This window comes from Hoplias malabaricus, chromosome 6, assembly GCF_029633855.1.
Source record: "Hoplias malabaricus isolate fHopMal1 chromosome 6, fHopMal1.hap1, whole genome shotgun sequence".
Taxonomy (NCBI): domain Eukaryota; kingdom Metazoa; phylum Chordata; class Actinopteri; order Characiformes; family Erythrinidae; genus Hoplias; species Hoplias malabaricus.
Genome location: NC_089805.1, coordinates 47,904,345 through 47,921,564, shown reverse-complemented (window position 1 = coordinate 47,921,564; position 17,220 = coordinate 47,904,345). Strand labels below are relative to the sequence as shown.

Here is a 17,220-nt window from a genome sequence, read left to right as displayed (position 1 = left end):
GTATAATCATTCATTCATTCATTCATTCATTGTCTGTGACCCTTATCCAGTTCAGGGTCGCGGTGGATCCAGAGTCTACCTGGAATCATTTGGCGCAAGGCGGGAATACACCCTGGAGGGGGCGCCAGTCCTTCACAGGGCAACACACACACACACACCTATGGACACTTTTGAGTCGCCAATCCACCTACCAACGTGTGTTTTTGGACTGTGGGAGGAAACCGGAGCACACGGAGCAGTAATATCATGTAAAATATTAAAAATATAATAGAAATATAGTCTATATAATAATTATATATTTAATATATTATCTATACAATTTATTATTCCATGATACATACATTATAATCCTAATTTATAAATATTTTTCAGATATTTTTCTTTAGCCTGTTATTAAACTTATTAGCTGGGTTTTATAGCTTTGACTCTGGTCAGTGTTAACCTCCTTTCACAGCAGTCATAGAATTCAGAATTATCCTATTTTGTGCTAAAATAATTTTAAATAACTTTGAAGTGAGCAACATTGTGTCACATTCTCTTTCTGAAGGTAATGTTGAGAGCTACTGTAAGTCCTCCCTTAATCTCTATGCACTACAGGTGGTGTTGTAATTACAGCAGGTATATATAGCTTGTAGCTACTTTGTGGCTGTTTTGTTACTCACTGTAGCCCATCTGTTGCTGCATGATTCATCACTCTACCCCCGTCTGACAGTGGAACCCACCATGGGTTCTCCGTTCTCAGTACAGCAGTGACACTTACAAGATCACAGTGGTGTTATTGAGGTTTTTACATTCATCAGTGTCACTGCTGGGTTGAGAGTGTTCCTACAATCTAGAACATCTGGACAGTTGCAGCTGTGTGATCAGAAACTGATTCTGGCGATCACAGACTATCACGCATCAACAGATGAGCTATAGTCTCTAACTGTGCACCAGAAAAGTGGAGTTAAAAAGGGGATTCTGATATACATTGTTGGAAATGTATACAGTGTCAAAACAGTACTGACAGAGTTCTTAATGTGTTTTGCATCAATATATTTATTTTTCAGACATCTTTGCTTTACTGGAAGAACAGACTGACACATCTTTAAGGTCTGTTGCACTATAATTTTTTTTTTTACGTTATTAGTAGTAATTGGATCAGACAACAGAATGTGCTCTGCAACCCAAGAGAAGTTAGGTAATAATAGTCTTTGTATTTTCTCTAAATCCTCATGCTGACACCATTGGTCTGTCACAAAACCCAGTGAACTATCTAACTACAGAGCATTTTACGTCACAACGAGCCCGCTCCTGACACGTAGGCTGTCCCAATTCTAGGTACCTCATTATGCTGTCTAGTAAGTTATCTTAATTTGGCTGAATTTTAAGGCAGCATCAAACCCTTCTTTAGCTGCGAAGGCAATCCCAGGATGCAATGCAAGAGCAACTCCCGTCCATTTTCACTCTTCTCCCAGAGCAAAAATAATTAAAATTGCGATAAACACTGGAAGATTAGAATCCACTGCGCTGAAACGCTGAGGCGACACTAGCCATTGAGGTAAAAACAAACACTGGGTGCATGCAGTGGGCAGGAACATGAGGACAGACGACCATTGTGTACTTAAACAGAGCCTACCTAGGCAGCTCACTAGGTTTTGGGACAGACCACATATATAAAAGCGATCAACACCATATGATAAACAGAAACGGACAAGTTAACAGGGCTGAATGTTACTAATCATTAAGTTATTGCTAGTCTAAGGGTTGTTCTTATTTTTTGTTGTAATGTATTGGTTAAGAGAACTTCTGAAAACAATCTTAATGTATGAACAAATGTTCTCTTCTCACCCTTCAGATTATCCTGGAGGGTTATGGGTTGACATTACTTCTCCATTATAGGACAAAACTGAGGTTTTCTATTGCCTGATTTTCTTGAAAACGTTAGCACGCTATTATTTTCCTTTACATACACATTCATAGTGAATGCAAGGTTACATGACATAATCATTATTTTAGTTGATAAACGTGAATCTGTTAAAAAAGGCATATTCTGAATCAATAGTGCACAAACCTGTATTACCATTATTAATCAAACTATCAACAGTTGATCTAATCTGTTTGAGCTCATTCAGAGGTCTTCAGGGAGTGTTGGTGAAAGGTAACTAATCTGTAGGTGATGAACCTTGGAGGCAGGTCTGGGGCAGTATTACAGGAAGGTTCTCTGTTCAGCCCCAAGTTAAGATCTGACTGAGTCAGGTTCAGATTTTTCACAAAATCATATTACAGAAGCAAGTACTTAATCTTAATTTAGGAACATTATTTTATCTCACAGCTTATCTCTCGTAATGAAATCCTGATCTACTCAGTCAACATCAACAGTTCAGTCATGACTCTTACTTAGCAACCAACCACACACACACACACACACACACACACACACACAGTTTAGAAGTGAACACATAAATAAAATAATGCAAACGAAATACAAGCATTAAGTAAGCTCCATGGAACTATTTAAATATCTGAATCTCCCTTAACTTGTTAAGGGGGCATTACTCTTTCCCAGTTTCCGTTTCACAAAACTTTAAACAGGTTGTGTTCTGCATTTCCTGTCAGTAAATCACGCACATATATACAAACTCGTTTATTCTCTTAATGAGCCATCTAGACATAAGGCGTTTACCGGTTTCACAGTAAACCACAGTACAAGATTCCTGACAGTTAGTGATACCATTTTAATGTTAATGTTAACTTAAAATTCAGCATTAAACAAAGATAGGAACAGATTCCCAGTGGCCACAGCGCCACACTGCACACGACATGGGTTTTTTATTTTTGGGTCAGGAAAAACATGGTGCAGTGACAAATCTCAACTCCCCATCCTGCAAGGACCCTCAAAACCGTGGGAAGTGAAATCAAGACAGGGAGGTTAGACTTGGAACCACACCAGAGTGAGTGAAAACTGAGGAATTGCTAATGGACTAACATTAACTGTTTATGCTCTTGTAAGCACATGTGTGACTGTAGTGATGTGTTGGTTTAGTCACAAGAAATAAGATGTGGCTTGCAATAAAAAATGTATTCTAGCCAGAATAACAAACTCACTGCCCATTCCACATTAAATAATTCCACACTCCCTAAATGTCGCTATAATTTTTAGTGCCCCCTGCCCCCAACCTTAAATCAAGAATACATTTCTGAGATCCTTTCTACGTTAAACTACATAAATAAGATTTCAGAATTAATAAGGATCCAGGCCACATCCAGGAGAAACATATCTGAAATGCTGATCCGCAGATCTGGGCCGGAGCTGGACCGGATCTGATCTAGATGAGGTGGCTGACCACGGATCATTTTCTTGATGGAGCCTAAACCTAAAAGTAGTCAACATTAACCTTAACAAGTAACTTAGCTAGCATACAGTTAGCATTAGCATTATCCATACATAATACAGTAGTTTGCAGTGATGAACTGGTAATATTTTTGGATAACTGTGCAGTTTATAAGTGCAAGAGTGACTACACTGATACCGCTGATGTCCATACTGGGAGGAAATCTAGAGAAAATGTTATGATACTCAGTGAATATGTGTAAAAAGAATTTTGTTACAAGTGTCTGAGGAGGGACTCTACTGAACAAGATTAGTTTTTCTACAATTACGATCTGGCTACACGTTCAGCTTTAGTGCAGAAAAATAATAAGAATCCTAACAAGAACAATAGTGTTATACAATAGTGTTAGTGTTTGGACCTCTAATAACTACAGTCGACTCACCGATAACTTTCACATGAAGAGTGTTGTCATCATACCAGGATGTTGATTTGTCCTGAATGAAACACTGGTAATCTCCTTCATCAGAAGATTCGACTGCTGAGAGTTTCAGTGAAGTGTTTCCTTTCTTCAGTTCTTCTTTAAACAGAGCTGTCCTCCCTCTGTACGACTCCTTCTGCTGACCATATATCTCTCTTTGACCTTCATACAGATGAACTAGTCTGTCATCCTGAGGCAGATCTGTTCTGATCCACTCCACTGTCATATCCACTGCACTGATGTTGGGTTGGAGAGAACAGGGCAGAACCAGGTCTGTATCATATTCAGCCACTAGAGGAGCATCTGGACCAACTACTTTAAAGTGCACTGAAATGAAAAACCACAACATAATATTATTATAAATAAAATATTTGTGTACAAAATGTTAAACAGTTTTGCCTACATTATCCTTCCACGCTGTTCCAGTGTAGCACATGCCTACTGCAAAAAAATCTGAATATATTCAGTATTTGGTTTAGTATTCCCAAATAATTAGTTCACTAATTGGCAGTGTTGGCAGTAAGGGACCAAACTGGTGTTTTACTGCAGCACTATATCAAAAAAACTCCCTTTATTCCAAATGAGTTCTATGTTAAAAACAGAGTATTCATTAAAGACTTTATAGAAAATTAAAACATGAACTGATTTTTCTTTCACTCTAAGCGCAAATTTCCCGGGTCTCTCACGAACACGAGTCTCAAAAGAGAAGATGACGAGCACAGACATAATGAGTTTAATATTTCCAGGAGCCATATTTATATCGACATGAACAAAATCAAACAGATATAGAACTACTCTTGTATGTTTTATTAAAAAAAACACCTTTATACAAATTTCCACGTGTTTTATTTTCTCATAAATGAGAGATAGGAACCTGGTTTCAGGAGTATCACAGGTTTTTCTTTTCCCAGTATTTTTTACAAAACGGAAATCCTTTGACCTGGCCATTTCCACTTCCTAAACACCTCAAATTTAAAAAAAAATGCTTTGGACCATAATCTGGAGACTATTCTCAGCAGCCGGAGTGACGTAAGTCACATGAATTCCGAACTGGCCTTTCAGACAGAATCGAATTTCCACAGATGGACATGGATTATATAAAAGTGGCTCAAATCTCATGTCAGATTCAATGCGATTTGTGCTGTTCACACAGCCACATGAACAACACATCCATGTCACGTCTGACTGGGCCTCTTTACCTGCCGTGTGAACGTAGCCTTAGTATTCCTTACCCAGAATATGCCAAGCCAGTAAATAACAGATGTTTAAGACATAGTACATTTGACTTGTTTTGCTTATTTTGAGGATTTGCAAATATCATTTTCAAACATATTTTAGTTAAAAACAGGACAAGGGTCAAATATCTTGACATATTTTTATGAATAAACTGTTCAATAAACTGACGTTCTTTACCATAATAGTGTGTACATTATTATGTTATCATTAAGCATAAAGACCTATTAAAATACTGGGGGTGTAAAAAAAAACCAGACAATTAAATCGTTAATTGCAATTACTTGTATGACAAATAATTAATTACAAATAATCGTCAGTTAAAATGTCATGATTGTGACAGCCCTACTCGCGAGTACAAACTCCTGAGGATGGGAGGATGCTGTATGGTTATTCTGTAATTGGAACGCCATCTCAGTGCTGGGAAAAAGCCGTCACACTGAGGTTGGTGTGAAATGCATTCTTTTTTTGTTGTAGATTTTTAAACAGAACAGCACTTGGGCTGTAACTGATGACGTTGCCCAAGAACATGAGAACACACAAGAATGCATTGAGAAACAGCTGTAGTTTCAGCCACAGACGCCCACTAGTTGACAGAGAGTCTGATATCTTCAGTGCGTTAAGTTGGCCTTACTTTCAGGATTCTGTCAGATGCATTCTGATTGGCTCTCTGCCTCCTTCTGCGCGTAATGCCAAAATAACAGAATTGTGATTGGTCTTGTTGTGTGTAATTTAAATTTCTTTTCCTGCAGCAGCAGGCGGTTCTTAGCCACGTTAATGTCGGCCTTACACCAAACGACTTTTATAGTGATTTCACTGTCGCAGACAATTTTCCAATGTCAGCGTAAAATCACGTGAGTCTTCGTGGAGTTGCATCACGATCCTGTGGTCTCCATCGTTTGTTGTAAGGGGGGTCAGTAGAGCAGTTTTAAAGTTTCTTGTCCTGACGCTTCGATAAAATCAACTGTGTTTAAAATTATCTCAAGTCTTTAGTCTTGGCTCAGTCAAATAGTGATGTGGACATTGTAAATAATTAATAAAGACTGCAAAGTACTGTATTTAATGCACGAGAACCGCTTGCATTTTGAGTTAATTTATGTTGTGTGAGGCTATTTATTTTTAAAAAGTGCAATCTACCAATGTGCACCTCACGTTCGACAGCCCTACTTGCACATCTAATAGCACGTCCCAACTGAGTCAATTCCTGACGCAGGGTGCTCCTGACCAAGCAGCTGTAGTTGACGAGTTGGCAGTGAGAATGTGCTCTTGAACACCTTTCGTTGGTGTCCTTACATGCCCATATTGTTGGAAAAGCGCCAGTGAAATGAGCTACAGATAACGGAGTGAGCGGATGGTCCTTTCCAAAGTGCCCGTTTAAAGTTGACAAATTTAGTCCATTTTCTGGATATTTTGGGATCTTTGGGCCATTTGTGCACAGATGTCCCACTGTACATTGAATGATTGCAGCCAAAAACAACACACCTTTTCGTCATTTTGCATTAAATTAAGTGCGACTTCTAGAGCTGTTGTCCACCATCTACGTCACAGGCAAGACGCCTATTAGAGTTTCCCAACACTGTCTTTTAACACCAATGGTCTTTTAAACCTTATTCCTTAAATTAGTAAGAAACAACATGTTTTCTGACGATCAATAAACAAAAGTTAGGAACTCAAACTCCACTGTATTTATTTGTTTGACACTTTCATAGAGCTGGTGCTATATGGTGCAGTTTGAAGTTGCATAAGGGATATGACTGTAAAATAATTCCAGTTCGACAATCAAAATGGATGGGATTAATTTACATGTGTTTAAAATGATCTTTTTGTATGAACTTATGTAGGAACCAAAGTAGCCACATATGCTGTGTGTTATTTGCTTAAGTATTATGTAAAACATGGTTTTGTCTGAATGATGAGTTAACATATAATCTTTTATATTGCAAAAGCATGATTCAGAAAGCTTGGATAATGAGTCAACCAGAATCTTCCCAAAGTCTTTCTCCTGTCAAGTGTCATAAATTGTATGTGATGTCACTACTAAGATAGGTGCTAGTCTAAACGAACATTCAATCAGATGCAAGAGATGCTCCCATTCTCAATCCCTGAGGACCAATCAGGCCTTCAAGACAGCTCTCTTATAGACTCTCTCATGGCTGGCTCTTAAGCTAAAGCCCTCGCTCTCGAGCTCTTCAATATCCCAGTCCAGGCAGAACAAGCCCATAACAGGAAAAGGAAATATAGAGAGAGGAGAAAAGAGGAGGGGTGGAATGAAGGAGAAATTTAGATTCACTCAAAGGGGAATCAGCTTCCAGTCAGGAAGCTCAGCTAAAAGAGCCCAGAAATTACAACAGAAGTTTTATTTTCATTTCTAGTTGTAATATTAGAAAGCTATAGTTTAAATCCAGCAAAGCTCAATGCCACGCCCAGAGCATGAAAAAGACTTCAGGCCCCTGAACCCTCAGGATGATCACCTTCTGAGGCGGTGTCTCTGAGCCAAGGCCCAGGAAAGACCTTCATGGACATGTCTCGCACAAGGAAGCAGATCAGCGACAAAAGAGAATCCCCACAGAGACCTTCAGAACGCCACCTGCTCCAACTGAGTGGCCGCCATGTCTAAGACCGGGTCTCTGACCAAAGCACAAAAGGAGAAGAGGAACGGCCACTGCTGCAATGCTACAAGGTCTGTGTCTGCAATGCTCCAGAAAGGTCCACGCTGCTTCAGGGATATGTAAGGTCATGTGGTTTAACACTAGAACTACCAAACCGCTGCCATTTGGCAATTATACCTTTAAATCCCAAAGAACTGCCATTTGGCAGGTGTGAACAGCTCTTCTCACCTCCAGTGTTATGTAAATGAGGCCTTTACATTTGAAAGGAGACACTCTACTGCACTCCACACTCTTCTCTGCAGCAAGTTGGTGAACCCCCACCCACAAAAAAAGTCAACATTACCAGACATTTAGATTCAAGGTAGTTTTATTTGTATATGAACAGGAAAGAAACATTTTGCTTGGTTTCCCTGTACAATGAAATAGTAATAAAGGAAGTAATAAAAGATAAAATAAGCATGCAACAATATGTTAACAAAAGTATTCATGAATAGAAATGTAAACTTTACAGAAATATAAAATATGTGCTTCATGCCACACTGTGCCATCTTTTGCCGTCTCTGTCAGCCACCCGTGTGTCTCCATGCGACCTCTCTTTCCTGGAGGTGGTGAAGTCTCCTCATCTACAGGACCATATGTTTGAGAATTGATTAGTGAAAGGTTCAAATAATGTGAAATTGACACTAACATGGTATTTGAATTATAATTCCATAACATCTGAAGTATGCCTCCTTTGTGCTAATGTAGGATTGTTTTCACAGTGCAAAAAGTGGCATATTGATTAGTCAAAATAGCTCTGATATGTTGTAACCTTATTTTAAGTAGTTTTTGTCTTTTGAAAAACTGCCAATAGGTAAAGATATTTTTACATAAATTTATACAAAAAACAACCCTCAGCTACTTGTAAAAAGGACATTTTTACTTAAACATTTTAAAACCCAAGTAAAAGAATATTATAAGGACATTTTTTCTTGTTTTAAGTCAAAATATCTCACCCCATTGGCAAAGTGTTTTTCTTGACAAGTAAATATGACTCAAATTAAATTTAAATACTATTTTTGAGCAATTTTTACTTAACTGATTTTTTTATTTATATTTCTCAAGGTTTTTGTAGGTTTCACATCAAATAATACTGCATTAGATCAACAAATATAAACTAAAAAGCTTAAATAATTCTTTATTGTGTGTATTCTAAATAAACAAGTATTATTTCATTATATTTTTGAAAGATTATAATAATAATTATCAGCAGCTGAGAAAACTGCCAAAGTACCAAAATATTTTTTATTTGTTGAGACTGTTGCCCTGAACTAAACTACTGAAAGTCTGTGCCTGCTGTGACTCTCAGAGCTTTGTCAGTCAACACAGTTCACACTATCACCCATCCCCCCGTTTTAGCACCTAGTAGTGGCTTAATGTACATAACAAAAGGTGGCCTAATGGGTTGCAAATTACCCCAGCACTGCCATTTGGCAGCCTCTGGTAGAAAAAGGGGGTATATGAAAATCCTGGTAGTTCTAGTGTTAAATCCTTTCATAGCCCAGGAGAAACTATAGCCTTTTTAGAATTTAGGGTCATTATCATAGAGAAATTCCCTTATATTAATCTACCTACTCCCTCGTGTACCGCTGTAGCCCAATTCATTATATGAATGTATAATCAATATTCATTATTCGATATAACAATTAATAAACCAGCTGTGTGATTAAACCAGTCCATGGTTATTGGTTTGTGTGTGTGCACATTTCTTGTACAGAATTATTACTTTTGGGTCAGATTCAATTTTGGAGCCAAGGACCTACAGAGGGTCAATGAGCATAATTCATTAATAATAATTAATTCTAGCTAATTCTGCTGTTATCTGTAAAGACATCCAACATCATGACCTACTTGTCCGAGCTGAGACTGGACCTGTAAAGACACTACATATTTAATGACTCTTCTAAATCAACACAACTTAAAAACCTACAATTAATATGAAATATGGCACAGTTATGTTCCCTGTGAAAACTAATTTAAAACAACAGCGATGCTCAGTACCCGCACACACAAACAGCGGTGTAAACACACACACACACACACACACACACACACACACACAGCAGGTTAAACGACAGAAAGTTACTCAACCACCACAGTGCAGGAGCTCTTATATAAAACACATGAATATAGATACAGGAGGTCCTCGGGTTACGTCAATCCCGAGTTACGATGTTTCGTGGTTACGACACATCTCCCATTTACTGTATAAAGCCTTGTTTGGACTTAAGTGGTTTTGCGTCGTAAACGTCGTAACGTGAACTCCGTGTGTGTTGTGCGCGGCGCGGCGCGGCGGAAGAATACACGGTCACGCGGCTCGGGACCGAGGAGGATAGGTGTGAGGATAGGATAAGTGCTTACAGTATGTTATTTACGTACAGTTTGTACGTATGTTCCAACTTACACCGAAAATCGACGCGACGTAGGAACGGATCGACGTCGTAAGTCGAGGACCCCCTGTACAGAGTTATTCAGCATCTGAATTTATTACTGAAACACAATGATAAACGATTACAAGCACATCTCCCTTCCTCGCTCCCAGAGCTGCTTTATGCCGCTCTCCAAAAGAAACCCGGTGCTGCGCTAATTAGCACCCCTCTAGAAATCATTCATGCAGAACCAGCAGTAAATCTGTGACACAAATACAAATAAACTACAACTAATACACTTTCATTCATTGTCTGTATCCACTTATCCAATTCAGGGCCGCGGTACTAATAAACTAAAAGTATAAAATTAAAATGTACAGAAATGTACAAATAACCTACGATAAAGAATTAGTTTTGCTTTAATCCAATTTGAAATTAAAAAATATAAAATTATCTGTTAATAATATACATAGGTTTAACAATTTTACAAAATATCTCAGGATGGTGATGGGATTCGTGTTTCACCATATTCCTTATAAACTCTCTCAGTCTCTCACACAGCACATGAGTCAAACTATTCTTCTCCTAGTACACGTAAAGTAACTGGAGACCATTCCGTAACATGAATTAGAGCTTTGAGGCAGAAGCAGCCAAATTAAACGTGTTTGTCTCAAACACAAGACTTGTTCACCCCTGTCAGCCAATCACAGTCCCACACGGGGGGACTACTTACAGTTCTGCAAGGATTTCCACAGCATGCTTTGAACTACCCCTGTAATACAAGTGAGTTTTATTTAAAATAGTTCATATTTTGAAGGGATCAGGATTTTTACAATTGCTAACAAGTGTTTACCAATATTTAAGATACTTTTTCTAAACTCTTAACACAGCAACATCACACAAGTAACCAAATACTTCATTTGAACAGTTGATGGCATTAGAGAGACAGCAATACTTTACTTCCCATGTGTCCGTTCTACCAGCAAACAACAAACGTTATGACATCCACTGGTTTTTACAATTTACACTTTTACAAGTCTTTTTTTACTGGAAACTACTGCATTTTTGCTTGAATGTCAAACGTGCATTTTTGGTAACATTCTCCAGTGAATGATTAATATTTACTGTATGGTAGACAACAAAGAGTCCATGACAGACTGCAGTAAGGTGTTAATTTGCAGTAGGGTCATGACACTGAAGAGATCAACAAAATATCCAACATACATGGCCCCTGGTCCCAAATGTGTAAATATGGCATACACAAATACAGTTTCTCTGTCCATGTCTCCCACGTGCTTTCTGTTTAGGTTTTGGCCAAATGCTTGTTCTACTCATTGGTCCTAGCCACGCCTCCTTCCTAATGTGACTGCTCCAGGTGTTGTTCATTAGTATGAGTTTAAAAGCCTGGTCCTTAGCATCTGTGTTTGTCGGTCATTCGTGGTGATTTTCTCGTCATGTTTTATGCTGGTTTTCTCTGAGTCTCTTGTTCTGTCTTTCTCATTTCTCAGGTTTTCCTTTGCATTAGTCTTTGTCTTTGTTAGTGTTGTCTAGTGCTGGGTGATAAAACGATATTGATTTGTTTCATGATGAATTTTTGCTCGATAATGATGATAAGCTTTGGGTAATAGAGCTCCATAAACCTTCATTTATATTCCTGGTTAGCCCTGCTAATAAGCCATGCTATTATTGTACATGAATGTAGGAGACTGCATTAAATTCAGTGTAAACAAGACTATAGGTTTAGTTAAAGTGCTTCAGTATATATATAATATGATATAGTCTCCTGTTTACTCTGCTTTGGGGTGTATTTTGTCTGGTATGGTGACCCCCAGTCACAGGGAGAACCTTGACTGTCCTCGCACAAGTTGGGGTTTTCTTCAATCAAAGTGTATTTTCGTTTGGGAAATGTTTTCCCGTTTGCGAGAGCACTATTCTTTGCCTGACGTGGTTTCTCCTCACACTAAATTATTTTCTCTCAAATTTTAATTGGATCTGAAGCCTTAGATCAGGCTGGATAAGCAGTTACATACAATTAATGAATGAACTTGCAAAACTGAAAATGTTCTAGCTTTCCCACCGTTACAGCACTGTTCTAAGCCTCTAATGGGTTAAGTGCAATATGTTTACAGTTCAGCACTTGGAAGTGTTTATTTTATTTATGAATTTATTATTTTAAACTCTTCTTAATCGATCTTTTTACTCTTTCTGCTTCTTTAAACACTTGAGGTGGTAATGTCCTAAGAATGTTTTCATGACACAAGACATAGATATTACTTTTTTGTGGTAAGAAAATGTTTTTGTTCCAGTAAAATATTTCTTTGTGAATTTGAGTAATGTGCATTATTTATAATCTATATTTTTACTACGATGTCCTTTTTCACAGTGTGCAAAATGTTAATATTGTGATAAATATCGAGATTGATCAATATAGAAAACTTATCATGATAATATTTTTGTCCATATCGCCCAGGCAACATATTTAAACGACAGTGTTTGCTAAAAGTTTGAATGCTGACAATATCCAAGTCTACATCAGCGTTTCTTCCCTCGCTGCCTCTGCCCAGGTTTTGAGCACATACTTTGTGGAGTTAAACATCTGGTTGCAGAACAACTTCCTCAAACTGAATGGAGACAAGACAAGTTCTATTAGTTGGAACAAAGACATCACTTTCCCCTGTATCAGATTTCTCTGTTTATATTGATGGTGTTGATATTAAACCAGCCCGTTGCGTTAAGAACCTTGGCTGCCTCCTAGATTTGAGTCTCACCCTTGACTCTCATGTTAATCTAGTCACTAAAACTGTGTTTTATCATCTGCTGAATATTGCACGCTTACGTCCCATTAGTGACAGTGATGCTAAAATGTCGGTGAATGCTCTGAGTTTCTCTCGTATTGATTACTGCAACTCACTGTTCTATGGACTTCCAGTCGAACTGTAACAGTTATTCCCCATTGAATACACAATAAAATTAACTATGCACACATTTCTGAAAACTTGAAGTTCATGTATCAACAACATGACTCTAAACTGCTGAGCTCCAAGCACAATTCCATTTGTTTTCACTGAAATATCACACTATATTACAGTTTTACAACTCTCTAAATGCACTCTGCATAATTTAGGAAGCTTTGGTCACCTGCAAACACTGGCCTTCAACATTCATCTTCCTGATTCCCATTTGGTCTCACTCATGTTGTACCTGTAAAAATGTGTATATCTGATGCTCTGTAAGAGATAAGCATATAATAACTGTGTATAGTGAAAGGTATCAGGTTTGAGGAGAGAGAACGTGGTACTGAGTGCTGTGTTTCATTTTGCCAGAGATTTGTGGCTTTTTGACAAAGTAGTAAACTCTTTTGTGTTTGTGTTTAGAGTTTTGATAAATTGAGCCAAGTTTATGGAAATGTGTTTAAACGTTTGGGAAAAACTGTAAATCGTATACAATACATCCACAATTCCTCAGCTAGGGTTCTTACTTCCACCAAGAGTACAGCACATACTACACCTGTTCTCCAGCAGCTGCACTGGCTTCCTGTTGAGTTTAGGATTAAATACAAAATCCTTCTTCTCACCTTTAAGGCTCTATATGGTCTGGCTCTGTCATGATCTGTCTAAACTAATTTCTTTGTATTATCCTTCCCGCTGTCTCTACTCCTCCAACTCTGGCCTCAACTAAACTTTCTACGCTCTGTGACAGATCTTTCAGTGCTGCTGCCCATAAACTTTGGAATTTTCTTCCTTTCTCTTCGCAACTGTTCAACTTTATCTTCTTTCAAATCACTGCTAAAAACATTCCTTTATTTCTCATTTTACTCCCAGTAACTTAATCCTCAGAATTTTTATTTTTTTATTTGGGGTCCCTCTGTATGTAAAGCGTCCTTGGGTTTGGGAAATGTGCCAAATAAGTTGAAATTAGAGTAATAATATTATTAGAGCCTGGAGCATGTGTTTAATCGAATAAATGATGTTGACTACAGAATAAAAGCTATATCACATAATACAAACTGGACCATGTTATTACAACCATAAACTGTAACTTTTGTTTTCCTCCAGCCATTTCAATCACACAACAACCGACAGAAAAACACTTATTACAAGAATTGATGTCCAACGCTAAAAACTGAGCTAATCAGGCTAAAGTTAGCAGGCGCTAGCACTCGCCCTCTTTCATCAGTAACTCTCAAAACCAGATTATAACACTGTCCTCAACAAAGCATGGGTTCCACCAACACAAAGTGTAACTCTGGCCATTACAATAACACAGCAACCAGAGAAAAGCACTTACTACTAGAATAGATGCCTAATGCTAAAAAGTGCAGTGATGGACAAAGTACACAAACCATATACTTTAGTAAAAGTACAGATACTCAAGGAAAAATATTACTCCAGTAAATATAGAGGTCCTCGTTGTAGATCTCCATAGAATTACAGCTATGGTTTTGGGTTTTTTTTTAGATTTTTTTGCCTGATACTAGATTTTGTCTTTTGGACTTCTCTCTGTACTGATTTTTAGGTTTTGGACGACGCTGAAGTTGGTTACTTATTCACCAGTTTCTTATTTGGATTCTCTGTTCCACCTTAGTGTTCTCCCTGTGTCCGCGTGGGTTTCCTCCCACAGTCCAAAAACACACGTTGGTAGGTGGATTGGCGACTCAAAAAAGTGTCCGTAGGGGTGTGTGTGTGTGTGTGTGTGTTGCCCTGTGAAGGACTGGCGCCCCCTCCAGGGTGTATCCCCGCCTTGCGCCCAATGATTCCAGGTAGGCTCTGGACCCACCGCGACCCTGAACTGGATAAGGGTTACAGATAATGAATGAATGTTCCACCTTAAATGATGCAATAGTTGCATTCTGTCGCCGCTAGATGGCAAAGTACGAACACACCTTCCATAACATGGAAAAACTACACCTTTAGCTTCATTCCGTGGATATTACCTCTTTATTTTCAAAGAGTCTCAAAAATCTGAAACTCTCACTGAAGACACAATATAACAGACTATTAATATCCTGAAGATGAAATTTTACTGTGGAATTTTTTTTGTAATGGCTCTATAAATATAGCATTTGACATGATAGAATATGGAGAAATTGCGCATTTGACTAAATTCATTGGATAGTATCTCTTTATTTTCAAAGTGTCTCAAAAATCTGAAAGCCTCACTGAAGATACAATGTATCAGACTAATAATATCCTGAAGATGAAGAACTTTTACTGTGGAATTATTTTGCAAAAGCCCTATAAACTTAGCATTGGACACTGTAGAATGTGTGGAGAATTTGATTTTTGGCCTAATTCACTGGACATTATCTCATTATTTTCACAGTGTCTCAAACATCTGAAAGGCTCACTGAAGATACAATGTAACAGACTAATAATATCCTGAAGATCATGAAATTTTAAATCATGAAAAATAATTTTATTTTTATACAATTGCACTATAAACATAGCATTGGACAATATAGAATGTGTGGAGAAATTGTGCATTTGGCTTAATTCCTTTGACATAATCTCTTTATTTTTAAAGTGTCTCAAAAATCTGAATTATAATATAAGAGACTATTAATTTCCTGAATATGAAGAAATTTTACAGTAGAATTGTTTTTTGTAATTTCCCTGTGAGAATAGCATTGGATGTAAAAGTAAATGTAAAGGGAAATTGCGTATTTGGCTTAATTTATTGGACATTATCTTTTTACTTTTAAAGTGTCTCAAAAATCTGATAGGTTTATTGAAGAATCCTAAAGATGAAGAGTAAAAAGTAAAAAGATCGATTAAAGATGAAGAAATGTCACTGTGGATTTTTTTGTCATGGCCCTGTGAACATGGCACATGACATGATGAATATGTGGAAACATGAACTTTGGGTATACATTTATGTGAGAAGTTAGGACACCCCATGAGAGCCTTTGTCTTTTTTAACATATTTAATCATACGGACACATGAGCTTCATTTGAACAGTGCTGAGAGATGGAGCTTATGTAACTAAACAAATAAACCTGAAGAAATTACTTATCAGATGTAAAACGGGTGGCACGGTGGTGCAGCAGGTAGTGTCACAGACACACAGCTCCAGGGACCTTGAGGTTGAGGGTTCAATTCCCGCTCCGGGTGACTGTCTGTGAGGAGTTTGGTGTGTTCTCCCCGTGTCTGAATGGGTTTTCTCCGGGTACTCTGCTTTCCTCCCACGGTCCAAAAACATACGTGGGTAGATGAATTGGCAACTCAAAAAATTGTCCCCAGGTGTGATTGTGCGAATGAATGTGTGTATGTGTGTGTCACCCCGTGAAGGACTGGCACCCCAAGGTGTGTTCCTACCTTGCGCCCAGTGATTCCAGGTAGGCTCTGGACTTTGTATGTTCTATGGCATTTTTATTTTTTTAATTGTAAAATTATCAAGAATCTGTAATTGATATGAGAGTAGGTGTAGTACAAATATAATATCCCAAAGTGCAGAGTTTAATTCATAAAGTTGTGTTTGTTTAAACACTGAATGTCATTGTGTATATTCACGATGCCTGGTTATTTTCAATATTATTATATTTTTATTATGCCATTTTATAGCAATTAGTCAGGTTGCCTGGCAACATATTGAGGCTAAACAAGGAATTGATAAGATTAAGTTTGCCTAAGCCCTAAAGCTTATAATGTAAAGAAGTTTATTTAAAGGGCATTATTGACCATAACAATATAGAAATGTTTAAAACAGTGAAAATATCATTTAATTAGATCATTGCACAATTTTAAACATTTCTATAAAATAATACTCTGATTCAAATGTTGGTCTTGATTGTAGGCGTGTGCTACAGCCAAGATGTGCTTTCAGTTATATTCTTTATGTCAACAAGGCTTTTACTGATGCACTGGGCATAATTGTCATGGGTATCAAAGTGTTAAACTTTATGAACCAACTTTTGAAATTTCTTACATGTTCAAAATCTTCATCATAATCTTCATAGCTCAAGACATGAGGACGTATGAACATAGTTATTTATCATGATTAAGACCAGCTCTCAATAGTTATGGTCAAAAATGTCTTTTAAATAAACATCCTTTCATTTTTCTTACTCTGTAAATAGACACTAAGTCAGTTAGTCCTTGTGAAGCCTCACTGGCCCAAATTACCTCAGACTCAGTGTGTACTTACACCCACCCCCCTATTAACTAATGTTACATGTGTA

The 17,220-nt window shown here is 37.7% G+C and overlaps 1 protein-coding gene across 2 annotated transcripts in view; it reads right to left on the bottom strand.

Moving 5' to 3' along the window:
- Positions 1–2,806: 2,806 nt before the first annotated feature.
- Positions 2,807–17,220, bottom strand: part of LOC136699115 (myelin-oligodendrocyte glycoprotein-like) — a 32,983-nt gene continuing 18,569 nt past the window's right edge. Inside the window, exon 3 of one of the 2 annotated variants that reach the window (XM_066673576.1) lies at positions 2,807–4,119. In XM_066673576.1, coding sequence (XP_066529673.1) covers positions 3,707–4,119 — 413 coding nt within the window. In that variant the 3' untranslated portion in view covers positions 2,807–3,706. Of the gene's footprint in view, positions 4,120–8,079; positions 8,258–17,220 lie in introns of those variants that run through there. The other variant, XR_010803609.1, reaches the window with a different exon arrangement.